This window comes from Chrysochloris asiatica, unplaced genomic scaffold (assembly GCF_000296735.1).
Source record: "Chrysochloris asiatica unplaced genomic scaffold, ChrAsi1.0 scaffold00306, whole genome shotgun sequence".
Taxonomy (NCBI): domain Eukaryota; kingdom Metazoa; phylum Chordata; class Mammalia; order Afrosoricida; family Chrysochloridae; genus Chrysochloris; species Chrysochloris asiatica.
Window position 1 is genome coordinate 525,043 of NW_006408824.1, and position 25,771 is coordinate 550,813.

Here is a 25,771-nt window from a genome sequence, read left to right on the forward strand (position 1 = left end):
TGCTTCTCCAGGAGGATTTCGCACCTTTGACCTCCCTTCCGGCCACTCACTGTGGGAGGGCAGATTTGGCTAAGCAAGGTCCTAGGATGGCCTGCCATGGCCATGCCTACATACCCACAGACCTGGTCCAGCAAGTCTCTGAAGGCTCACCTCCTTGTCACTGAGGACTCGGTTATTGCACTCTGCCTGTTGAGGGGCTGCCTGGCCCCCAGGCCCATGACCCCAGCAGAGAGGTCACCCAAGGACACCATGGGCCTATGTGCCTTACCTGCGTCACCCCATCCCCTTTGGTGAGATGCTCAAGGAACACCAAGAGTCATTCTGACCAGAGATGAAGAGATGAGCCAATTTATTCATGGAGGCAGCGTTTACAGCTGGCTCAGGGCTTCCACTCAATGACCTGGATGGCGATGTGGGCTGCCTGTTGCACGGCCTGGTTAACATCCATCTCACAGATTCGGAAGGTGGGCACGTGGGCCTGCAGGTAACGGCGGCCCTCAGGGGCCTCAGCCAGCATTGTGAGGGCCTTGAGGGCATTAAGACGCACACTGCTCATGGACGAGCACAGTAGCTCTAGCAGTGGAGAAATGGCCTCTGCGTCCAGAGCTGCATACTTCCCTGCAGGACACCAACATACCCCATGAATCTCTGACAGGTCCGACCCCACCACTGCCACCCATGGTGCTTCTGATCAAACTGTAAGTCTAATCTTCTGTGTACATGGCAGATATTCTTAAACACCACTATATGCCAGGTACAAAGTCTCACGTGGTGTCACCTCATATCACAGCCCATTGCTGACACTGGCAGAGTTTGGAAAGGGGCCCCCCTCCTGGCCAGCCCACCTGCATGGTCAGCCCTTCTCTAGCCTACCTCAGACCCCTTGCCCCTTGTCCTTTGGGTCTGCCTCCACTCCATGCCCCCACCCTGTTACTTTTCACTTCTGCCACCCTAGAGATGCCCCTGGGTCTCCACTGCCTAGCTGAGGACCTGGCCCAGGCAGGGTCTTGGAGGCCACTCTCATGTCCCCAGGTCCTGGGCCCACAGCCCTCTGACCCCCTCCGCCCAGGATGCGCAGGCAGAGAAGGACACAAGGCCCCAACCTCCAGGCACAGATACCAGGCCCAGGAATGCCCAGCGTGCCCTAAGGATGAGGGCAGGGAACCTGTACCCCTACATTGAGCTAAGTAATTTTGCAGTGAATTTCTGTTTATAGTGGAAAATTTGGCAACAGGTATTAGTGATGGTTGTGGCACACAATGGATGTGACTGGTGTCACTGACTTATACATGTGAGAAATGGTGACCCAGTAAAAACATGTTACATATGAGGGGGCTTCAAAAAAAGTTCCTGGAGAAAGAGAATGGAAAGATAAAGGAATTTTTCAACCAACTTTGTAAAACCCCCTCAAATATTTCCACAATTAAAAGAGGAAAAGAATGGAAGGTTCCATTATCTGTAAAGACTCCAGAAGAACAGAATCACGGGTGGCAATGTGACAATCCCACAATGGTGGCTTACAAGGGACCTGGGCCAGGGAAGATCTTTGTGTGAGGACAGGGAGCCCACTGTGAATGGCTAGTGAGGAGTCCACCATGGGGCCACTGTGGCCAGGAAAAAGGGTTTTTTTGGCCTGTGAGGAGTACCTGGACCCTGTGCCAGAGAAGGGTGATTCTGAAAAGTTCATTGCAGCAAACTGGCTCACATTCACCTTGCCCACCCAGACCCAGGGCAGCTCCTCATGTCTCACCTGCAGTGGTAACTGCCGCATACATCAGGGCCCCAGCAGCATTGGCCTGCACCTCCTCAGCCTTGTCCTTCAGCAGGTGCACCAGGATGGGAATCACATCATACTGCCACACCTGGTTCTTGCCTTCCAGAGGGATACTGTGCAGAAAGGAGACGGCAGGGATTGCGGGGGCCTAGCCCAGGACCACTGTGGTGACCATTCCTGTGGTCCAGAACTGTACATGGCATGGTGCCAGAGCCTTAAGCTATTCTGGATAAAAGAAAATAGACATGTTCTCCCTGGATCCTAAACAGGGGCACAGACCCCAGTCAGAGCCAGAAGGGGTAAAACTAGCCAGGCCTGGTTAGACTATTAGGTCATTAAAACAGAGAAAGAAGGGGATTTCAGATCACTCTAGGTATGTCCTGCCTCAGCAGGAAGCAAGCCTATCAGCAATGAGAAGCTTCTCAGAAAGGGGAAGAGGCCGAAGGAAAACTGCCAGAGGAAATAAAGTTCTGTTAAGAGGGGAAACTACTGTAAGGAGAAATAAAGTTAGTTGAGGATAAGCTGAAACCTGAGAACACAGGATTCAAGGAAACTGTACATGGACCAATTCCCTGGGGACCTCGAATCAGAATAGCCCACTCCCCTGAAAAGGGACTTACAAAGAAGTCAACTTGTATTTGGGGCTCCAACTCCTCTTCATTCACAAGGTAGACCATTCTTACCTATCTGTAAGAACACCTATGCTTATAATAAACCTACCTTCCATTTCCCTAAGCCTCTTGTCTTTCTGGGGTCCTGGTGTGGTGCTGTAAGATAAGCACCAGACCACATGGTCAATTTGAACCATAATGTCAGAGGTTCAAATTCACCAGGTTTCCTTAGAAACCGTATTCAGGGTCTCTATGAGTTGGAAATAACTTGATGGCACTTAACAACAACTTGTCTTTTGGATTTCTTTTGTGCAGAATAAGTGTGTTATACCTTCTTTTGGAAGGATAGTTAGCACCATTCTAGGGACAACACGGACTGTGACAGGATTAGCGGTCACAGGGTGGTCCCTGGTGGGGAGGTTCCCTCAGGTGGGGAGTCAGGTGAGGTCACTTCTGAAGGTGTGAGAATGAAGGTGGTGGGCTCTCTGGGCATGTATCAAACATCAGGGACTATGCAGCTACTTCCTCATGAGACGTTGGGAGAGCAACCACCTCATTTGGCCAAGAACGAGAGGCTTTCCGGAATGTGGGAGCTTCAGGACCCCTCTGGGAAAGTAGTTGACCCAATACCCCTGTGTAAAGGGTCTGCCACTCACATACCCCCAGGGCCCGAACCAATGAGGAGCCTGGACTCACCAGACAGCCATGAGGGCATGGGCAGCCTTGCTGCGGATGTCATCACAGTTGCTAAGGAGCAGCTCCTTGAGGAAGGGCACCACGCGGTTGTCTAGGGCCTCAACAGCAGCAGCATCCTCCTGAAGGCAGGCCGCCAGAGTGTCCAGGATGAGCATCTGGACTGACGCCTCCTCCTCCCGCTGCAGTTTCCATACCAGTGAGGGGATCAGGCCACTGCTGACGATGCTCTGGACCCCTGCACAACAGTAGGCTGCTCAGAGCGGCATGAGTGGAGGCCCCTGGGGCCAGAAGTAGAATCTGGTTGAGGGTCTGTCAGCCTGGCTTTTGGGTGGACAGGCTGAAGTCCAGGGCAGGAACCAGACTCCCTAGAGGGCAGAGCAGTGACCCAGCCTTGTGGCCTGGACGCTGGCCTCTGCTGCAGAGTGGAGACAGAGCAGGCTTTTCCCAAGGGGTGGGGTGGGTGCTCAGGGCTCTCTTTCCAGTCTGCACCAGCCTCTGCCGCTAAAGCCCCAAGGGGGCCCAACCCTCTGCTCTGGTTCCATTGTTAATTTACCCAGGGGGTCAGACTGGGCAGTAATTAGCCTGCATGTCTCCCAGGCAAATTAGCATGGGAAACCCAGCCTCCCCCATACCCAGGACCTGCTGGGGGAGGGGAACAGGGTCCATAACCTCTCAAGACCCTTCTTCCCTGTCCCTCAAAGCTCCCATACCCTCCCATCCTCTTATAGCACCCCTCCACACCCCTGACAGCCTCCTACCACTCTCGGTGTCCCTCCCTCTCTGCCTCCCACTCCTCTCACATCCTCAAGGACCCCTGACTCCACCACACCACTCCTCACCTCTGGGTGTCCAGAGACCCCATTGCCTACTCCTTAGTCTCGTGGGTAGGTCGTGTGGCTAGACTAGGGTTCTCAGCCCCATCTGACCTCAGAGCATCCACCACACAGGAGCCATTGTTACAGTTGTTCCTAGTGAGATTGCTATGGTGCTTTGAAGTTTTCACACATCGATTTCTAGAAAAGTCCTGGTCCCATTCCTCAATGTACTCTTTCCCATTTGTATGGCCTGGGGCAAGCCCCTTTACCTCTCTGAGATAAGCAACAGGGCAAAGGTTGGGAAGCCCCAGTAGAGTAGCAGGAGGGAACATGCTCTCTGTACTGTGGATTTCTGTATGTGTGAACAGAACCATCACCAGTGGACTTACTACTGTGTACATCCTCAGTTCCGGCTACCAGCAAGGCCCAAAGAGCACCTGGTCACCACAGGTGGATGACCCATTCCCCAGTCCCTCCTGGTGACCCTGCATTTCCCACTCATTGCACACCTACCTATCCAGATCACTGACGGCCCCCTGTCCTGGCTCTGCTCCCCCCAGACTGACTGGTATAGGACCACAAGCATGGTCATGGGTCCCACTTATGCAGACCAGGGACCTGGACTGGCCCTACCACAGCTCACAACCCAACCCCAAACCAAACCCACTGCCATGAGCTGATTCTGCCTCTCAGACAGAGTAGAACTGCCTCAGAGGGTTTCCAAGGCTGTAAATCTTTATGGAACTAGACAGTCTCATCTTTCTCCCAAGGGTTTCAATCATCAATCTTTGGCTTAGCAGCCAAGCACTTAAACACTGAACCACCAGATCACAGAGGGAGGTGTCAGTTTGAGCTGAACTTCCATGATGGTCCAGGCTTTAATTGTCACATCAGTATTTGGCCTTCCTCACACCAAGGATTGGACTTCCTGGGAAACCTCAGGACAGTTGTTGGTTTCTGCCAATGCGCAAGGTTGCAGGAGCAGGGTCCAAATGCTGGAGCTGCTCATCCCACTGCCAACCTCAGTAAGGACAGTAAGGCCCAAAGAGGGACTGGAGCTCCCAAGGACATATGACAGGCACTAGGCATTCTCCATAGGCTCTTGGAAAGGCTACACTCTGGGATTAGGGCTCAGATTGAGATCCTGGGGAGAGGAGTAAAAATAAAACAGCATGCTGGGTGTGCCTCCCTTTTGATTTGATTCACTGCTGCTTTCTAGCTAAAAGAGTCGAGGGCCCAGCTATTTATAACTAACCCAGATCTGCAATGGCTTATTCAAGGGGAGGGGGGCTGCACACAGACCCCAAGAAAATGAGCCGAGAAAACCACCTGCAGCCTGAGAAGGTAGGAGGCTGGGGGTGGGAGGCAAGCAGGGTTGGGACAGAGACGAACCAGCGAGAGAGGGTGGCATTGTCACAGGCCAGGCCCCATTCAAAGACAGAGACTCCCCCATCTCAAACCCTTAGAAAGCCACATCCAGGCCAAATGAGACAGGTGACACACACATTCACTGGAATTCCAGGGCACAGCTCATCTAACACACAGGAGTCAGGATCAGCTGCTTAGGAGGACTTAGTTGGGGCAGGCAGGTAACGTGCTCAACTCCTAACCAAAAGGTTGGAGGTTCAAGTCCACCCAGAGTCCCCTTGGAAGAAAGGCCCTACGATCTCCTTCTGAAAATCCAGTGGAGGACACTGACTTAAACACGAGTTCTACTCTGACACATGGGGAGTTGCCTAGAGTCGGAATCCACTATGCCCTTATCATGGCCCACTGTCCAGCTGTAAGGCTTCATGGTCCCCTGCCCTGGTGTCTGGGCATTCTGATACCAACCTCTGTCTTCAGGGTCCTGAATCCCCAATCACTACAAGGCTACTTCCCGACACACAGATCTCTCCCATGACCACACAAATGTAGCTGGTACTTCATTGAACTCGTTCTTTCTTCTCTGCTCCGCCTTATTTTATCTGGACTGAGTAATGGATTTTTGTGTGATTTAATTATGTGTATTAGGATGAGTTGCATTGTTCATGGGGCAAATCTGACTCTGAATAAATATGAAATGAAAGCTCAAGAACTTTCTTACTTGAACTGAAAATGAGAATCTTAAAATTCTCCACTGGTTCTTAGGCCAACATCCCTTGTCCTACCCAAGGGTCCACCCACCAGCCTTGCAGCCTCATGGCCTCACACACTTGCTGATCCAGCCACACTGGTGTTTTCTCACACTTCTTCAGACCCTTTCTACCCCACATCACCAGCCGCCTCCCTGCTGCAGCAGCTTTGCCCTGAGTGTCTTCATTCAGGATTCCATCCTAGGACCATTGCCATATGCCCCAGAGTCCCAGTGGGTCTCCTCCAGCAGGCTTCACAATACTCAAACTGCCAGAATAAATCAGTCCCAGAAGAAATACAATTAGGATGCCCCTTAGAAGCAAGGATGGTGAGACCTGTACTAGCTTACATGGGACACACCATCAGGAAAGCCCGATGGCTGGTAAAGGAGATCATGGTAACATGGAGGACTAATGAAAATGGGAAACTGCCAGTGAGATGACTGACTGAATAGTCTCAACAGTGGGCTGAAACGTATCAACCATGCCAAGCTGATGTAGAACTGGGCAATGTTTCATTCTGTTATACGTGGGGTCTCCATGTGTCAGAAATGAATCAACAACATGTGACAGCAGCTGTGCCCAACTACATGGGTAATGATGGCCACATAAACAAATGCACTCTTTCCCCAGTCTGGAGAGGGCTGCCAGGAATGAGCCATAGAGGCCAAGTCAGCCCCAATAGGCCAGTCTCTGCACTCATGCTGAACAGCTGAAGGGGCAATTTAGTCTTGCATATTTTTGCCCTGAAAACAGCTTAATTCTGACCCCAGATCTGACAGGAGAATCTGCCCCCTTCCATCTCTGACCAGTAGTGCCTTCGTGTATTTCCTACATGCATTACTCCAGAGGCTTACCCTCAGAAGATAGCCAATTTGCATCCCCTTTTGACAGAAGAAGTAGCCCTAGTGGTATAGCAGATTAAGCATTAGGCTGCTAACGACAAGGTGCATGATTCAAACCTACATGCTGCTCCAAAGGAGACAGATATGGTTATCTGCTCCCCTAAAGATTTACAGTCTCGGAAACCCAGCCCAATCCAGCCTGGCTGTGGGGGAAGGTACCCAAAAGCAGCCCCTCCAGCTGATGGCCAAATGCCTTTGGTCTTCACTTCCTGCATTACCATGGCCAGTGAGAAGAGGCAGACCCCACCCGACTCCTAATGGCTTGGGTCACCATCCTCTCTCCACCTCTGTGAATTGTCAGTGCCTGGGCTTCCCATCAAGGACTGGGGTTCGCTGAGTCATTTGGACGCGATGGTGGAAAGTGATAGAAGTGTTAGCTGCAATTTCATCTGCATTTTGCCTGCGACATTCTAAGATACACAATGCTTCAGGTGAAGACGACAACAATGGAGTTAGGGGGACTTGAGACCCACTGTGGACTCTGGGGTTCCCAAACACCCTGAAACTGAAAACAGAGGAACTTCTCAAAGGTTCCAACAGGGTCCTGGTCTTGGCTGAACTGGCTCTCTCCTTTGCCTTCCAAAGTAACCTTCCTGGGCAGGGGTTACCAGGGACTCCCCAAGTCTCTGCATGTTGGAAGTGAGGGTGGGTTGAGGAGCAGAGCTCAACAGCACTCTTCTGACTCCTTCCCTTGTGTGAATATTTAGGGTCTGCAAAGCCATTTTACACACTCTATATGCAGGAGACCCTGGTTCAATTCCCACCCATCTGTCCATGGAGGTTTGCGTCTTGCTATGCTGAACAGTTTTAAGCAGAGTTTCCAGATGAAGACAGTAGAAAGAAAGGCCTGGCAATTGACTCCCGGAGATCACTCAATGTAAAACCGCAATGATCATGGAAGGCAAGGAGCAGGTAGCATTTCTTTTCAGGTGTGTACAGAGGCCTTAAGTTGGGGTAGCTAACATATAACGCCGGGACTGTCTCAACTGTCCAGGGAAGCAGGTGCAATCAGTCCCACCTGGACAACAGGTTCACAGAGGACCGAGGGCTACCCAAAGTGTTGGTGCCTAGACGGCGCCGGCTGAGATGCAACCCTGCCGGGAAAGCAGCTCCAGTGGGGAGCGAGCGCGCGGACGCCAGCGTGGACGGCGCGTGCGGACCCGTGGCGCGCGCGGGATCCGCGGCCGCGCCCCCAGCAACCGCTATTGGGCTGCCCCCGCGTCCATCCAGAACCCGCACCCAATCAGCGGTGAGCCGGAGCGCGCGTGGCGGGCTGCGGCGCCGGGGCGTGGTGCCCGGCGGGAGGGCGCGCGGCTCCCCGCCCGGGGTTGGCCTGGCAACGCGCTGCGCTCACGGCTCCGCCCCCTCCGGCGGCGTGGGGCGGGGGACCCGCGGGGGAGCGGCCGGCTGTGCGTGAGCGCCGCTCGTGGTCCGGTCACGTCCCCGCGCGGCGCCGCCGCCCGCGTCGTGCGGAACCAGGCGCTGGGGCCGCGTTTGCCCCGCCACCGCCTCGTGCCGCCTCCGGAGCAGCTCGACAGGCTCGGTGCACGGCCTAGAGGTGAGTGCACGGCCGTGCGCGGTGGAGCCAGGTGGGGGCGCGGCGTCCCCTGCCCCCCAACTCACCTCACCCCCCCATTGTGCGCGGGGTGCACCCTCCCGGGCTGGCGGACGGGACAGGTGCGGGTGACGTAGCCCGGGACAGTGGGCAGGGTGGAGGGGGGCAGTGGAGGGAGAGGGAGTGGGGGAAAGACGGAGGAGGGGGCTTCCACATATGCAAGCTGGAGACGTGGGTGCGGTGCTCGGTCATGGCTTCTGCCTCTAGCAGGTTCCTGGAGGCATTTAGGGCCGAGCTGAGAATAGACCATCTGTGCTTTTGATCCTGGCTCTTGGTGTTTTTTGCCTTAAAAGGTGGTAGGGATGGGGGAGCTGGGGTACTACGTGGAGCCTCTGTGCCTTGCAGAGAGACCCAGGGGCCTTGCCGTTAGGGTGGTGCCAAGCCTTCTGGTGGGTGGCAGTAGGGAGCCCTCGAGGCCAGCTAGCGCTGGGGCTTTTGTGACAGGATGGATGGGAGGGCGGTGCCAGCCCAGGGCTCCCTGGGGTCCGCGTCTGGGCTTGGGTGGACCCACCTGGTGGTGAGGTCCGCCTGTCTACTGACGGGTTCCTCTGCCTCAATGATGGACCGACCGCTTCCCTGGGTTCTTTCTAGAGATAGCCGCTGGCCGAATCCGGTCAAACAAACGTTTATTGAGCCTGTGTTCTCCAGAGCCAGGCACTGGGTGGACAAGGGGAGGAGTGGACTGTCCTTTCCCCCTCCCCCGACTGACTCACCATGCTGTAAGGGAGACGTGGCCCTGCTCACACAGTCCAACCCTCAAGCTGCACCTGGCCTGTCTGGGGAGGTGGCCCCCACTTGGGGTCAGGCAAACCCATGGGCAAGGTGACATTTGAGCTGGTGCTTGAAGGGCATGATATGGCTAAAGATGGGCATTGCAGGTATTGGGAAAAGGGGCCCAGAGAAGGATTTGGCAGGAGTGGGCATGCTTGGAAAAGCCCAAGGTCTGGCGGGAAAGGCTACCCGGTGTGAGATGGAGTGGAGCTGGGGACATGGAGTTGCCCTCTGGCTTTTGAGTGTGGCTCCTCCAGTACACACCTTGGCCTTCTCATTTGCAGAAGGGAAGGAAGCTTCTGGCAGCTCTGTGACAGAGATGGTGAGCGCCTGGGGCAGCACTTCTGAAAAGACCTCCTAAGTTGCCCTTCAGGTATCTGATTCTTCATGGGCACTGTCCAGTCACCTTCTTGGGAGCCATGAAAGGCCTCCTTTGGGGACCTGCTCTGTCCGTGACTGGGTCTCTTCTCTGGGGCCTGAACCTTCAAGACCAGTCATCATAAAGATTCAGTGGGGTGCTGGAGGCCTGACCACTCGCTGGGAAAGAGGGATTCCAGGGTGCTAAGGCCTTGGCACATGTTAACAGAGCTCTCCCGGTGGCTTCTTATAGCAGATGTTTAGTTTTGTAGGGCATGAGAGAGAATCAGGCCCATTTCTTCTCCCTTTGAAGGAAGCCTGGGACCACCTTCTGCTCTGAGCTGCTTGTTCAAAGAGCCCTACTGGCTTCCTTTGAGAAGCTGTGGGACTCATCCCTGAAGGCCCCCATAGTCCCTTGCTGTACTCAAGGCTCTGGCTGGGCTGCTGCAGTGACAGCCACCCTGCCGTCGTGGGCCTGGAAGCTAGCTATTCCACTCCTGGCTGTAACTTTCACCTTGTGTGGCCCTGTTCCATGGGCCCTAAGGTGGGACACATAGGTTTGAATTCATTTTCCCTATGTTCCAGCCCTCTACATCCCAGAGTCCCTGGAGGAGGGTCTCAGTCAGGCCCTCAGGAACTTCTAGAGCCATCCAGGAGCTTCTGGGTAGTGGGAGAGTCGGGTGAGGACTATAGACTAGTGTCATGAGGTGATGGACTCAGTGGGCGTGGTCTCCACAGCCTCCAGAATGTAGATGGTGGGGACACTCACTTTCTTTTCCAGAGGACTGGCCAAGTGACCCTTTAAGTAGATATCCAGGCCTACTTACCACTACTGATCATAGCCAGGTAGAACTTGCAGGGAGGGGAGCAGAACACAGCTCCTCCAGCCCCCAGGAAAGAAATGGGGTACCAGCAAGTTCTGTGCATGGCAGGAGGGAGCAGGGAGCCAATGGGTTTGGACGTCAGAATGACACCAAGGGCCATCCCAGGCAGAGGCTCAGAGTGGCGCAGATTGGGGGCGTGGGAGCACCCAGATGCTCACACCCACAGAAAATGAAGCAAAGGGGAGCTCCAGTCTAGCTTTACAGGACATGGGGTCAGACTCTGCCCACTACTCAGTGTGCCTGGGCCAGCCCTATCCATGTGTTCAAGAGCACCCCACCAGGCCCCCTCCCAGTACACTCCCAACAGGAGGCATCTCCCTGAACGCCCAGTCCTCCCTCTCCCAGTCCACACTAGCAGGAATGAGCCAGCAGGGACAACCTCATAGATGCTGTCCCACGGCTCCCAGTTCATTTGATAACATCTACCGACGCACTTCACATTTTGGTGTCCTGCCAGGCACAGAGAGATAGTAGGGAGCAGGACTAGCACAATGCCACCTTCTGGGGCTCATGTCAGATAGGGATAGACTGCCAAATGAGTGATCGATGCCCAGGACCTCTCTATGTGGCAAGCAGAAGTTGTGAGTGAGCTGTGTGCTGGCTGGAAGAGCGTCTGTCAGGAGAAGGGCTGGCACAAAGACCTTAAGGCAGAAAGCCTGACTGCTGAAGCTGAGGGAGTGGCCAGGACCAGGTCGGGGAGGGAGTTGGGGGGCTTGCAGTCCTGGGAGATGGGTAGCCCTCTCAGACCTAAGGCAGGCGTCTTGTGATCATCATTCTACAAGACTGCTCAACACTCTGGTCCATGGTTGAAGGCAGACTTGGGGCAGGGTGTGCTTGAGGGATGGGAGCATGGGGGTGTGAGGAGTAAGACCTGTTGCTGCAGTGGAGCAGGATGCAAGGGGAGAGACTTTTGGTCTGAGCTACTAGGTGGCCATGGGGCTGGCCAAGAAGGGGCTGCAGACACGTGAGGTTTGAGGCTTTGGCAGGCATTGGTGTGTGTAGTTGTCAGCAGCAAGTGAGGCTGGGAATGCTGGGCTCAGAGGGACTGGAAGAGTTGAGAAGGAGCACCCAGAATATTGGTTGACGATCCATAAGGAGGGAGATGCCTGTGTCAGACTCGAAGGTAGTCAGTACAGTGGGATGAGAAGCAACAGGGCCAACTGTGATTTGTAGGTCTTTCTTAAAAATGAAGGGAGTTCTGATGCCACAGTGGGTTAGGCAGGCATTGGGCTGCTAGCTAAAGGTCAGTGGTTCAAATTCTCCAGTCACTCTGAGGGAGAAAGATGGGGTATCCTTGGAGATCCTAGGGAGTTCTATGTTGTTGTTAAGTGCCATCGAGTCGATTCTGACTCATAGTGACCCTGTATAGGGTTTTCGAGGATCAGCTAGTGAGCTTCAACTGCTGACGTTGAAGTTCAAATGGTTTTGCAGTCTGGCTCATTAACCCACAGTGCCACATAGGGTCACTGTAAAGCAGAATCGACTCTATGGCAGTGCAAGTGGGTATGTTACGATGTCATACCTACCTAAGAGTACTGTGGGTACTAAACCAAATCCCTCTAAATAATTTTTTTTTTAAGTTTTTGTTGTGAATTATGTGATCGTTTACATGGGGGAACATTAGCTTTACATTCATTCTATCGTGTTTTGTTTTACTGCCGTGATTACAGTCCCCTTCATGCATCATTTAACAACCAAAGGGGATACACCTCAAGCCTGCCCCCTGGCCGTCAGCACACAGCGTCTCTTCCTCCCTGAGTCCAGTGTCCCCAGCCACTCCATCTCTCCACATCATCGTCTCTGTCTCCATCTCTGGTACCATTGCTTCTCTGGATAGGGTCCCACACTGTGCTCTTCTCCCTTGATGGTCCCAGGGACCTCCGCTCCTGGACTGCAAAATCAACTACTACCCTCCTTTTGTTACAAAACATCTACCTTTACATTTCCAACACTCACAGTCAGTCCTGATAGCAATAATTCACTATTGAGCCACAAGAGTCTTATCCCCATCTCCTTTCATCAGCCCCATCCAAACAGGCTAGAAGCCATTCAGTGGAGATTCTAACTTCCCCTGCACCCTCTGAAACTAGGCTCCCTCTTGAAAGCCTGTAAGCCAGTCACTTCTTGCCTTTGTAGTCCTCCCATTTTAGGTAGCCAATGTCCAAGTTGCCCATCCCTGTCTACCCTGTGTCCTGAGAGGGTGGGAATGATCCTAGCTGTATAGATTTGTTCCCTCTTTTGAGCTACTGCATCCATAGGTGTAGGTCAAGTTCATCAAATTGTATCAGATTACTCTTTTTTCCCTCTTCTTTCTTCTTCTAGTTGAATTCTGATCATCCCACCATTGAAGCCAGGTCAAGTGGGTATTACCTGCAAGTGTGGGTGTTCTTGTGCATATGTCCTCACTTATCAGCTGGACGCTTCATTCTCTGCTCTAGTCATTGTGGCCAAGTCCCTGTCTCTGGGCCCAGGAGTCCCCAGGTCTTGCCATACTGCTGGCCAACCAGGTCTCAACCTGGTTTGACAGGAACCTATTGAACGTGGTCAGACTTAGCTCACAACTTCATTGCTGTTTTTCCCCCTTATCAGTGACCAACATGGTCACCACTTGCCTGCTAGTGTGGTGTCTTGGAAGGGGGTTTGCCCTGAGGGGACCCAACCACTTGCCTTGATGGCCTCTAAATTACATTTTATAAACAGGAAAGACAGACAGCAGGGACACCCTTGTACAAGATACCTACTGGGTACAGCTCAGCCCCTCCCTTCAAGCCCAGTTGGCTCCCTGGGTCTTGGGTGGAAATGAGCTGATTGTGGGCTTTTCAGCATAAATACTGACCCACCTTGGAGCCCTGGAGGCACAGTAGGTTAAACATAGCCTGCTAACTGAAAGGTCAGCAGTTCAAGCCCACCAGCCACTCCTTGGGAGAAAGATAGGCTTCTCCCGTATACATTGACAACTTCGGAACCCCTATGGAGTAATTCTTTTCTGTACTGCAGGGTCATTATGAATCAGAATTGACTCCATTAGAGTGGGCTTGGCTTTCTGTTCTTAAAAATGATTAAGACTTTCACGATGGCTAGATGGCAACTCATTAAACCAGGCACTGACTATAATGCTCATACCTCAGAGGCCACCTGGGCCACAAGTGGAGGGGCTGCAGGCTTGACAAGGAGCCTCGTCTGGGGACCCTGGAGCCTGAATCAAAACTGCCTGTGGTAGCTGTGCTTCTTACCCAGCCCAGGGCCCTTAGGGTCTCCTGTTACAGGTAAGCTCTCACACCACAGGACCACAGCTTCCAAGTTCAGTTCCATTCAGAGGAAACTGCCATGTCGCTTTGCTTTGAATGATTTGTTTCTAAATTAAGATATAACTCTGAGAGTTGTCCCTAGATAATCCTCCAGAGCATGCTGAGGGGACGAACAGATAGCATCAGGCTTGGTGTACTCCATCCTACATGTGCAGTGGGCAGGGATAGGGCCACCAAGCAGAAAGTTCAAAGGGTCCTGATGTAGAGAGCCACCGGGGCATGCCGGGACTCGTGACTAGAGGTTGTCTGGCCACTTAGTGGATTGTGGAGTGGACATGCCTCATCCCAGAGCCTAGATACTGGCATTTACATAAAGGACATAATCCCTCAGGTGGTTTGCCTTCCCCCTGAGAGGGCCCTGGGCATTCAGGCTCCATCCCCTGCCAGCTGGACTGGTACGGTGATCTAGTCATGCTGGAGGCCACCCTGGCAGTGGCCCAGAGCTGGGCAAGAGTCATGGCTACACCATCATTCTTCTCTTTCTGCCCTTCCCTCTCTCCTTGCATCTTATAAGAGGTAGCCCGTGGGCTGGGCAGGGCTTCAGCTCCTAGAGCTGCTGGTTTGGGGAAAGCACTTCCCCTCTGGACCTCGGTTTCCTTTTCTCTAACTGAGAGACCCAGGCTTCTCACACTTGGGTGCACACCCTTTGGTTGTCCAAGGATCCCCTACTGTGATGGGCTTGGTGCAGGTTGGGCCTGGCCCATGGGCTGTGACCTGCTATCCCAGGGCATCTTGGCACATCCTCTATCTGGGTTTTTACTTGCTTTCCTTCTGCTGCCTCACCGACCAATGTTGTCCCCAGGACTGCAGGATCCTTGTGATCTTGGTAGGTTGGTGTCCCTGAAGCCTTGTCCTAGCAGCTGGCTCTTCTCACCCATGCTTCTCACACTTAGGGCCACACCTTTTGAGGGTTCAGAAGAAGAGCCTCCAGAGTATTCATTCTGTTTCCATTTCAAGGCCTTTAGGGGGCCTCTATCTAAAACAGTGGAGTCCTGGTGTGGTGCTGTGGGTTAATGCGCCAGACTGCAAAGCCGTTTGAACTGCAAGGTCGGGGGTTCAAACTCACCAGCTGCTCCTCGGAAACCCTATACAGGGTCACTTATAGGTCAGAATCAACTCAATGGCACTTCACAACAATAATCTGAAACAGTGGAGTCCTGGTATGGCGCTATGGGTTAATGTACCAGACTGCAATGCCGTTTGAATTGCAAGATCAGCAGTTCAAGCTCACCATCTGCTCCTCGGAAACCTTATACAGGGTCTCTGTGGGTCGGAGCTGACTCAACAGCATTTAACAACATCTGAAACAATGCCCTGAACCCCTAGGCTTCCTGCACCCACTTCTGCTCTGGTATCTCTTCCTGTTGAGTGTGGTTCCTCATCCTGTCCTGCCTGGTGTCTCTTCCAGACCTAAGTGTAGGCTCTGGGTGGGCAGGAACTCCCATCTGCTAAGAGTCTGGCCCGAGCAGCTCCCAGCCCACAGTTGGGGCTTAGGCGATGGCTATGGAGAACTCTACTCTTGAGCCTGTGCTGTGTGGTGGTCAGGTTTCCTGCTGGTTTCCTGGTGACTGACTAGACATTTGAGCAGTTCCTATGTGGCATAAACAGTTAACACACTTGGCTGCTCACCAAAAAGTTGGGGACTCAAATCCAGGCAGAGGCACCTTGCAAGAAGGGCCTGGAGATCTACTTCTGAAAACCCCATGGAACAGAGTCTACTCGGACACATGTTGGGGAGCCATGATTGGGGTGACTCAGGAGTTGTTGGTTGGTTTGTTGGCTCCCACTCAGCCCATTGCCCCCAAGAGCTGTGCCTTTGGGTCCCAAGAGGCATGCCTTCAGGCTTGGTGAGCTGTTGTCATCTGGACCCATTCTCTACTGGTGTCCCAGGTGAACCATGCTTACTCTCTGGACCTGTTTCCTCCCCTTTTAGTTGGGAGAAGTGCAGCCAAAATGCTCCTTAAGCGGTGAGGTTGGCAAGACTTAGTTTCATGTTCTTGGAACAAATTATCTGGAGGGATCGGTTCCTGGAAAAGGACACCATGCTGGTAAAACCGAGTGTCAAAAAAGAGATAGACTGATACAGTAGCTGCAACAGTACAAACATAACAACGCGGTTTGGACTTGATAGTGTTTTGTTCTTTTGTACACACAGTCCGAGTTGGAACTGACCCAGTGGCTTTCTTGACGGAGTGATCACATGGCACAGGCTCAAGAGCACAGTTCTTCACAGCCATCTCCTAAGCCCCTACTGTGTGCCGGGTGCTCAGCTGGGGCATCAGCATGCCAACCCTGGTAGTTAGTAGCTGACTGCCTGAACCACACTGTCAGGAGAGGGTTTTGAAGAAAGCATGTCATGGTTAATCTGTGCTGTCTGGAGAGGGTAGGCTGGTCAGGACTTAGTGGACTCAGCAGCTCTTAAGCGCTGTCAGTAGTACCAGGCTGAGCCCCTTCGCCTAAGTCAGGCTGACTGGCTGAGTGAGGGAGCGCCCTGGTGGCTCCGCAGGTTAAGCATTGCACTCCTAACAGAAAGGACTGTCCTGTGGGGCAGGTCTACTCTGCCTCATAGAGGTGCTATGAGTCAGAATTGACTCTCAGCAGAGGGTTAGGGTTCCAACAGGGAGCCCCCAAGGAGATGGATGGGCAGCACAGGAGATGGGGCCTCATGGTCCTGTCTGACCAGCAGGCCATACAGCCCAGCTCTGAGGAGGGGGAAGCAAGCCTTCTGCACTTTGACCACTGGAGTGGGGTGCCCTCAACCAGACCCTGTAGGAGAAGCAGCTGCACTCTAGCTGTCGTGTACCCCCGCCCCCTCCCCTGCCCAGCCTCTCCAGAGCCTGGTGGCATGGGCAGGGCATGATTGAGTAGAGGAGCCCAGCAGGGGAAAGGGTGGTCTCCACATAAGGGGCCTTCACCTATCATTTCTGTCCACTCTGCATGGTATGTGTCTCTGGGCACCTCACTCACCCCTTTTGCTCTTAAAGGCCTGTGGTATCCCCAGAGCCCTACCCACTGACCCACATGGATGGAAGTGGGTGTGGTCGTCCTGTGGCCATCCCTCATCAGCTCGGTCATCTCCGATGTGCTGTGCAAACACTTCTCAATAAAATGCAGAGACGAAAATAATTAGAGTGTTGCTTCCATTATCCAATTTCTGATTAATCAAACTCTCTTTGTCCTCAGCCCAAATCTATTCATTTCCCTGAAATCCTGGGCTGGTGCCAAGCTTTGGTCTCTGTGATAGCACTGCGCCCATGCACATCCCTGGCCCACCCTGTCTTCCCACACACATCACCACCATCCTTGTTCCTTCAGGGCCTCCCTTGGCCTCAGCCCCTGGTGCCCAGGACAGGGTGGGCAGCTAGGACATTGGAAGTGTCCCTGGTCAGCTGCACAGGAGCGTGGGGCGTGCTTTGGGCCACAGCCAGTGTTTTTACTTAATGGCTCACTCCAGGGATGCCCTGGGTCTAGGGGCTCAGCGGATCAACTAAGGGTATCTGTCAGTAATGTAGGGGAGTGAGACATCACCCCATCTGTTCTGGCTGCCCACTCTTGCTGGCCATTGCAGGGCTAGGTTCACTTCTTGGTTCCATCTGCGTGCCAGGCCCCCACAAGTGAGGCCTGGGGGACTCTCCAAGGTGTTACAGGGTGAGGTGGGACATGGGGTGGGCCTCTGTGCCTTTGGGGGGATATATTCCACTGAGAACAGGATGGCCAGGAGGCCCCCTAAGGGGGAGATAGGGCAGGCCACTTGGCTCTGGATAGAGTGTATTCCTCTGGATAGAGGGGACGCTGGTTCAGAGGCCCCAAGTTGAGATGGTACCGGCTACTCAGGGGATGTAGGCAGGGCTTCAGGGATGAGGGGACGGGTGTGAGTCTACTCTGTGTTGAGTGTACAGATATGCAGGTAGGGGGACTGAGAAGGCTTGGCATTTGCAGCCCAAGCCACCTGCCTGTGGGCTTAACCACCCTCCATCCCCTGCCCAAGGACCACCCTGGACCTCAGATTCTATGTTCCCAGAATGCTTGGGGCCTGGGTAGCCATACTTTACTTGGAAGCAGAGCTCTGCCCACTGTAGTGCCCACTAGGCCACTTTGATGGCATCAGTGCCTATAGTGCCCAGGTGCAGACCTAGGAGAAGCTTCCGCCAAACCCACAGCTGGCTTGAAATGTGTCCCTTAGTACCATCTCAAATGGGTCCAAGGCTGCCATGGGCTAGGGGTTTCGTGAGTAGCCGGTCACACAGGAGGACTAGGCCTACTCTGGAGATTACTGGGAGCAGCTTCCCTCCTGGGGGCACTGACCATAGAGCTTGACCCCTCTCTGGGAAATACCCTGAGCTTGTCCATCGTGGGTCCAGGCTGTGCCTATATTTCAGAGGCTTGATAAGGCAAGAGGAGTCCTGGTGTGGGGCTGTGGGCTAATGCGCTGGACTGCAAAGTCAGTTTGAACCTCAGGGTTAGCGGTTCAAGCTCACCAGTCACTCCTTGGAAACCCTATACAGGGTTGCTATGGGTTGGAACCGATTCAATGGCACTTAACACCAACAACAGCATAAGGAAAGAAGGTGGCCATGAAGAAGGTCAAGGATGAGAGAGCAGATGGGAGATGCTGCTTGCCTCCAGGGTGGAGGGCTGTGTAGGAGGCCAGGAGGGGCAGGAGAGTCCTGTGGACCCCTCAGGAAGAGGGTGGTGGTTGGGGCCCTGGGATGCCTCATCCAGAGCCAAGTGACAGGAACTGCCAGAGTGTTAGGTCAGGGTTTCCACCAGCCAAGGGGCTGCTGGCAAATCTGTGGCCATCTTCCCTATGGGGTCGTCTGTGACCCTCCCTGCAGAGGCGCCGTCTCTAGCTGGCTCTCCTGCAATCTCCTGACCCCCACACTGCATGGGGCCTCTGGTTCTGTTACATCCATATTCTTGTCCAAGGACTTCCAGGGCAAGTGAAGGTCCCAGGGGAACCTAGAGGCTGTAGCCTTGTGTGCAAACCAACACCAGCTAAGTCTCCCACTGACCCTGGCTTTGGCTTCAGAACCACCAGCAGCTTGGCTTGCTAGAGGATGACCAGCTGATGGGACAAGCATAAGCCCACCAGCCAGACTGCCTGATCCTGGGGATCGTGAGATGACTGCAAAGCCTCCCCACCCGCCCCGCCCCACAGACTGTTCCAGACCCCAGATCAAGAATGCTTCCAGGCAGGTTTGCAGAATGTGCCCTTTGGCAATTTAAATTATTACATATTCCTGAGTGTCTTTGTGTACATTCCCCCCCCCCAAAAAAAAAAAAAAACCACAAAGGGGATGGAAGCAAATACTTTTGAATGATGGATGATGCATGGTGGAGATTGTAACCATTGCAATGAAACAATGGTGTAAAGCTGCTGTTCTCCCATGTAAACTATCACTTGGTTCACACACACACCAAAAAACAAAACCTTAAAAATAAAAAGAATGCCTCCAGGATGCATGTGCTAGCATTTTTTCAGACTTTGCAGAGCTGTTATGTTAACAAGACACAGAGATAGCTATACAGAAACCTGTATCTGAGGTCAGCAGCAACTCTGTATGGGTTAACACTTAGCTACTAAAGGGAGAGTTGGAGCTTTTAGTCCAAAGGCACCTCAGAAGAAAGACCTGGCATTCTACTTGCGAAAAATCAGCCATCAGAAACCTCAGAACACAGTTCTACTCTGACACATGTGGGGGCGCCAAGAGTTGTGGGGGGTGTCAGTTCCACAGCAACTTGGAAAGGCTGTGAGCCAGAGGTTTATAGCAGAGCCCCCCACCCCAGACAGGCCTGGAAGTCTCTTTCCCTGGGACCAGGGGCACAAAGGGTGGATGCCACCCTGACCCAGGGGGTAAGTCTTGGTGCCTGGGACCAGCTGTAGAGTCCAGGGAAGCCTGCAGGGAAGAGCAGCCCCAATGAGTTGGAGGGCTCCAACATGGGGAGAGTAAGGATCGAGATGCTGGTTTCTGTGGCATGGGGATGAGGGCAGTCTGGGGTATGCTATGGACAGAAGCCATGCTGTGTGTCCCCAGGGCCCATCTTACTCCTCAGAGGTCTGCAGCAAAAGTGTGGGTAGTCAGGATAATGCCTCAGGTGGGCCACGAGTAGAAGGCAGTCTGACCAGCCAGTAGGGGATGACCCAGAGGAATAGGTGGGAGGCAGGTGGGTGGGCTCCACTGTTGGGAGTGGGGAAGACGCTTGTCTCTCCTTGAGTAGAAAGTTGGGAGGCAATGCTGGACTCTAGGGTGGGGTGGAATGGAGTTTGATCAACAGCAGTTTGACTATGCTGGGTTTGATGTGCTTGGACTTCAGCTGGCCTGCCAGTCATGGAGAGGCTTTCGAGATGCGCATTTGATGATGGGCTGTGGGATAGAGTGGTGGCCTCAGATAGAGGGGCCCAGGACAAGCTGACAGGGCTAGGTTCTGAGTCCCAAGGGTGTTAAGGCCTGAACTGTGGTGTGGCCCTGCCCCCACAGCCCTCAGAGGCCCTGTTGGGTAGTGTGCACAGGGTGTGCTCAGGAAGCCCACAGCTCTGTGCAAATATTTTGTGATGTTCATCCATCCACCTGTCCATCTGCTCTGCCAGTCTTTCACAGAGCACCTGCTGGAGAGGCGTAGCAGGGCCCAGGAGGAGGAGTGTATCCGAGGGGCTGCCACAGGAGGAGCCATTGGCTCCAGTCACCTAGTCCCACCTTCCTCCAGGTCCTGGCACAGGTCTAGACAGAGTCCACCCTGGCTTGGGGGCCACTTGGATGGCCCTGCCATGGTTGAGGGGGCCCACCCAGAAGTGGCATGGTGTGAGAGGCTCTGCTAAGAGGGACAAGCTCATCAGCTGGAACTATGGGGCCATCTTTCCCTAGAGGGCAGTTCCGGGGGGGGAGAGAATCTGCCTGGCACCAAGATAAGCAGGCTTTTATCTCCTTCGGAAGACATGGTTTTTTAGTCTGAAAATAAGTATGCGGGCCTATCAACAGCCTGGCACTGCCAGGCCCTTCCTGGAGGTGGTGGGCCGGGTGCACAGTCACTGTACTGCCTGGACACAGAGCTGACACACCAGAAGGATGGTTCAGACAGAGGTGGTGAAGGGAGGAGGAGTCCACCAAGGCAGAACTCAGATACATCCAGGAACACCAAGTGGGGGCGCGAACGTCATAGAGGCATGGACTGGGGAATATGGACACCATGGTTTCACAGGGTGGGGGGAGCAGAAGTGGCTATACTTATGGTCCTTTAGTCAGGCCTGCAAGCATACAAGGTATGTTGTGTTGGGATGGCCCTGGCCCTAGTAATGAGCCTGACTTCTGTCGGGTGTTCTCAGTCCCAGTCTAACACCGCCTTCCACAGGACCCAAGTCAAGGCAGGCCATGGGCTGCCCCAGCTCCTAGCTTCCCTCTGTGAATGGCCCCAGCACCAGGTACCCCTCTGCCATCCCTGTGCTTGTACCCTACCTGTCCCCAAGCCCCGTCACTGCTCTCAGACTCCAGCCTTGTCAAGCTCCCACTTACCCCATGTGGCCCCATAATAGGCTCAGACCCAGAAGTGCATCTACGGAAAAGAGAGGCTATGGCAAGCACCCCTACCCAAACACCTGACTCCCACCTTTTAGATAACTTGACCATTATATCACAAATACAAGTCAAGTTTGTTCTTTGACTTCACACATAATGACAAGACATGAAATTGACGACTGCTCCTTCCTTGCTTTCATGGGTGAAAACTGGGCTCTGACAGGCCCCACGCCATTGTTTTCAGGAAAGCATCATCTCTTTCTGTCCTCAGTAGAGCAAGACCACACTGTCTGCTCTCTAAACCTAAAGTCTTCGTTTTTACTTGCTGGGTGATCTCGCAGCTGGCTGTGGAAACTGCCATAGTGAACTGCCCTACCTGCCATACTTTAGATCTGCCTCTGCTCAGACCCCAGGTCCCCTTGCTTAACCAACAGACTCCGTGCATCCACTGAGTCCTTGTGCTAAAAGCAGGGACAGCAACACCAGAGCTCAGTGATGATTGTGGCGGGTTGATCCATTGCTGATCAATGACCATGGGATCTTGGGATAAAGGGCCTGGGCAGACACACCTAGAGCACCCCATGCTGCTTGCCTTTTGGGGTGCCATAAGGAGCCTCCTAGTGATCTAGGGCAGAGTGGGAGTGCACCGAGCACCCACTCAACTTCTCTTGAGACTTTGTCCTGAGGAAAGTGCTGCAGTGTTGTTGGCCAGTGTGGACAAAGAACTCCTGTCCCAGCCCCAGCCATCACCCGGCCACCCAGCCCCAGCAGCACTGCTCCCTGGGAGGAAGGAATCCCTTGCATTTGTGGCGCCCTAGGATAAGTGCTCAAACTGCAAGGTCAGTTTGAACTACAAGGTCGGAGGTACAAACCCGCCAGCTGCTCTGCGGGTTGGAACCGACTTGACGGCACTTAACAACAACCACAACTTCTCCTTGGAAGAGGAAGGCCCAGCTTGGTCCCACACAGCTCTGACACCCTGTGGCACACACACACCTTGTTCACTCCACAGCAATGCTGAGCAGCCTTGCTGGCCTGGCCCATCAGCAGACATAGCTCCCTGGTATTAATTGTATTCCCTTACCTCCTAGGTTATCTAGAGTAGGGCAGGAAGGAAGCTCTAGTGAAGTTCAGCTGTTTGAGTAAAAGTCGTGAGTTCATCTAGGAGAGACAATAGCAGAGCTTGGGATGCTCAGAAGACACACTGAGGGTGTGCTCAGGGCTGGGAAAGCCAAGCGTCACAGACTCCCAGCTGGGGACTCCTAGCCAGCACTTCTGTCTCCAGTCCTCAGTGTCCACACCTGTAATGTACCTGCTTCATGGGCACTTCATGTGCCGAGGCATCTCAGAGGTGGACATAGACGTGAGGTCAGAGTATAGAGCATGTCCCAGGCCAAGTGTCGGGAACCCCTACAGATCAGGGGAGCAGGGAAACTTGGGCTGTGACTCAGAGGTCAGGTGTCAGGAGCCCCTAATAGACCAGGGGAGAGGTGGGATGTGACTCAGAGCTGGGAGAAAAGCAGAACCAGGCCTGGCCGAGGCTGCTGACAGCATACTCTGGCTGGAAGTGCACTTACAGCATGCTGGCCTGGGATCAGAAGTTTAACCTTACTGAGGGCAGGGTGGAGGGGCACTGCTGTTCTAAGTGTGTGGGGGCTGTTAAACATAGGTGCCTGCAGCAGCTCCTGACATAACAGCTGGGGCCAGGGCCAGCCAATGGGTGGGGGCCACTGATGAGAGGACAGGTGTCCTATGAGCCAAGTCTGCACTGGGCCTGGGGGTCCATGGGTCATGCCCTGGCTGGAGCACCAGTGGACCAGGGCCTTGCAGAATGTGTGAGAATGAATGCCACTGTGCACCCCAGGGGCAGGCCAGGGTACCCCAAAATGCATGCTTTCCCTCTAGCCCCTGAGTACCTGGGAACCTACTGCTGAGCTGGCCAGCCCCCACCCCACCCTGCCCTACCTCCAGTCACAACAGCATGGCTGCTGGGTGCCAGGCAGAAGCTGGCAGGGGAAGGGCCACCACTGCCAGGGCTGGAAGGCAGCTGAGCATGCAGGGAGGGGGAGGGGGGCTGAGTCATTGTCCCACTTGGGGCTCGCCAAGTTGCATGCCCTCCGACCTTGGGCAGGTAGGCACGCATAGGTAGCCTCACAGGCAGTTATGGTGGGCAGACAGGGCTTGGGGATCTGTAATGCAGGCTCCACGTGGCAGGTCAGGCTATTGACTGAGGATCCTAAGCTAGGCTAAGTGGAGGGCCCAGGGCACAAGCAGCCTCATTTGGCCTTTCTCTTAGGAGGCAGGCAGGCAGGTGAGGCCTCTGTGCCTTGGGCCCCATGTCCTATTTAGGAAGTCCTGTTCTCTGCTGCCCAAGATGCAGATAAGCCACCTTCTCACCCAGGAGATCCCAGCTTAGCCTCAGTGACCTTGGCCACCCCACTCTCCTGCCTCCAGGGCCAGCTGTACTGAGGAGGAATGCCCAGCAGAGGTGTGGCATGGTCAGGTAGGGCCGTGCAGAACAGAATGTGATGGTGTGGGCCAGGGGCCACATGCTAGCATTAGTATGGGCACAGGGTGAGAGACCCCAGGTGCCCATGGAGCACAGTAGCCCATGCCCTCGGTGCCTCAGTATGAAGAGGGCAGAGAAACAGGCCATCCTGACTGCGTGGGCTTCGCCCAGGACTGGGGGTTCTCAGAAGGGTTGGCCCTGCTTCTCTGGGGCTATTTCTGCCATAGAACAACTGGCTGTAAGAGTTGGTCTCCTGGTAGGGGTCTGACTCCCAGGCCTCCCAGTGAATAAGCATGGAGACCGAGCCCTGTCTGGGTGCTCAGCTCCGCACAGCCTGTCACTGCCGCCATCCTTCTACACCCTATTGCCTGTTCCACCTCCACATGCACCTCTGCTCACGCAGCACTGCACACAGCTGCATACGTACAGACATACAGATAGATGTCCAGACACCTATACAGATATGTGCATATGGAACTACATATGTGTATACATAAAGCTGTATGCAGGCACGCATACACACCAGTGAGCACACTCGTGTGACACAGACTTCTGTATGCATGTGCACAGCACATACATGCACCTGCATACGTGCACCTGCTCCCACATGTACACATTGAGACTTATAGAGACCTGTGTGCACACTTGCACACAGTCCTATAAACACACACAGAATATATACCGCACTTGTACACCTGCCACCACACATAGACACACCCCTGCTACCACACAGACACACCCCATGTGTGGCTTAAAATCCCGCAGTGGCTTCTTGTTTGCCTGCAAGGAAAACCCAAGCCAGTGGCTCCAAACAGCCTCCTGATCAGCACTGTTGCATCCTCTCATCTTGGTTTTTTATTATGGTAAAAAAAAAAAAAAAAAAAACACAACATACAACAGAACCACTCAGCACTTTCTACATGTGTCTTTCAGTAACATTGATTATGCCTTCGTGCTGTATGGCCTTCTCACTATCAGTTCCACACTATCCTACCATCCTTCAGAGACACTTTATTCCCTCTACCCTCCCCAGCTCTGCATTGGCCTCACTCACAGTGTTTGTCCTTTGACTTTCTTCTCCACATGGCCCCTCCACATTGCCGCATGTTCTAGGACTTCATTCCTGCCCCTCCTATCACCTTGTGCCTTACCCCTCCCAACCCCTGTGTCCAGCCACTCACACCCTCCAGCCCCGCTGCCCCGCCAGGCCTGTACATGTGCATCGCCTCTTTCCCTGCTGTTTCTCTGTTTTATATTGTTTCCAGCTAGGCACAGCAGCCCTGTGTGTGTGTATAGGGGTGGGGGGTGCTAGTGTCCAGCCCAGGGCCCCATGAGCAGTTACATAGCCATCTGACAGCTGACCCTGGGACTAGGATGTCCTTGGAAGGTCTTATTGTTATGTTAAGTGCCATCAAGTCAGTTCCAACTCATAACAACCCCTGAAGTCCAGTGCATTAACCTGCAGACTACACCAGGACAGCTTGGAAGGTCTGGGATCAAAGAAAAACAACTGTGACTTCACATGGAGGGTTGACCCAGGTCTCCCTGACCCAGCATGCTGCCTGCTGGGCCACTGTCCCAGGCTGCCGGCAGAAAAAAGCATCCTAGGCTGGGGACTCCACACCCGAGGGGCTACTGGACAAGGGGAAACAAAAATAGGAGAATGGAGCCCTCTGCTGACCAGTGCATGCGTATGGGACGTGGGTGTGTGCTGGGGCATGAGGCATGTATGTGGGTATGTGCTGGGGTATGGGTACTATGTGTGCTAGTATGAGGCATGTGGGTATGTGCTGGGGTGTGGGTACCATGTGTGCTTGGGCATGAGGCATGTGGGTGTGTGCTGGGGCATAGGTGCTGTGTATGCTGGGTATGAGGAATGTGGGTGTGTGCTAGGTGTGAGT

At 53.8% G+C, this 25,771-nt stretch overlaps 1 protein-coding gene across 1 annotated transcript in view; it reads right to left on the reverse strand.

Moving 5' to 3' along the window:
* Positions 1 to 379: 379 nt before the first annotated feature.
* RTDR1 (rhabdoid tumor deletion region gene 1) overlaps positions 380 to 25,771 on the reverse strand; it is a 69,300-nt gene continuing 43,908 nt past the window's right edge. The window contains exons 4-6 of the mRNA XM_006874919.1: positions 3,082 to 3,316; positions 1,751 to 1,887; positions 380 to 618 (exon numbers count right to left, since the gene is read on the reverse strand). Coding sequence (XP_006874981.1) covers positions 380 to 618; positions 1,751 to 1,887; positions 3,082 to 3,316 — 611 coding nt within the window. The remainder of the gene's footprint in view (positions 619 to 1,750; positions 1,888 to 3,081; positions 3,317 to 25,771) is intronic.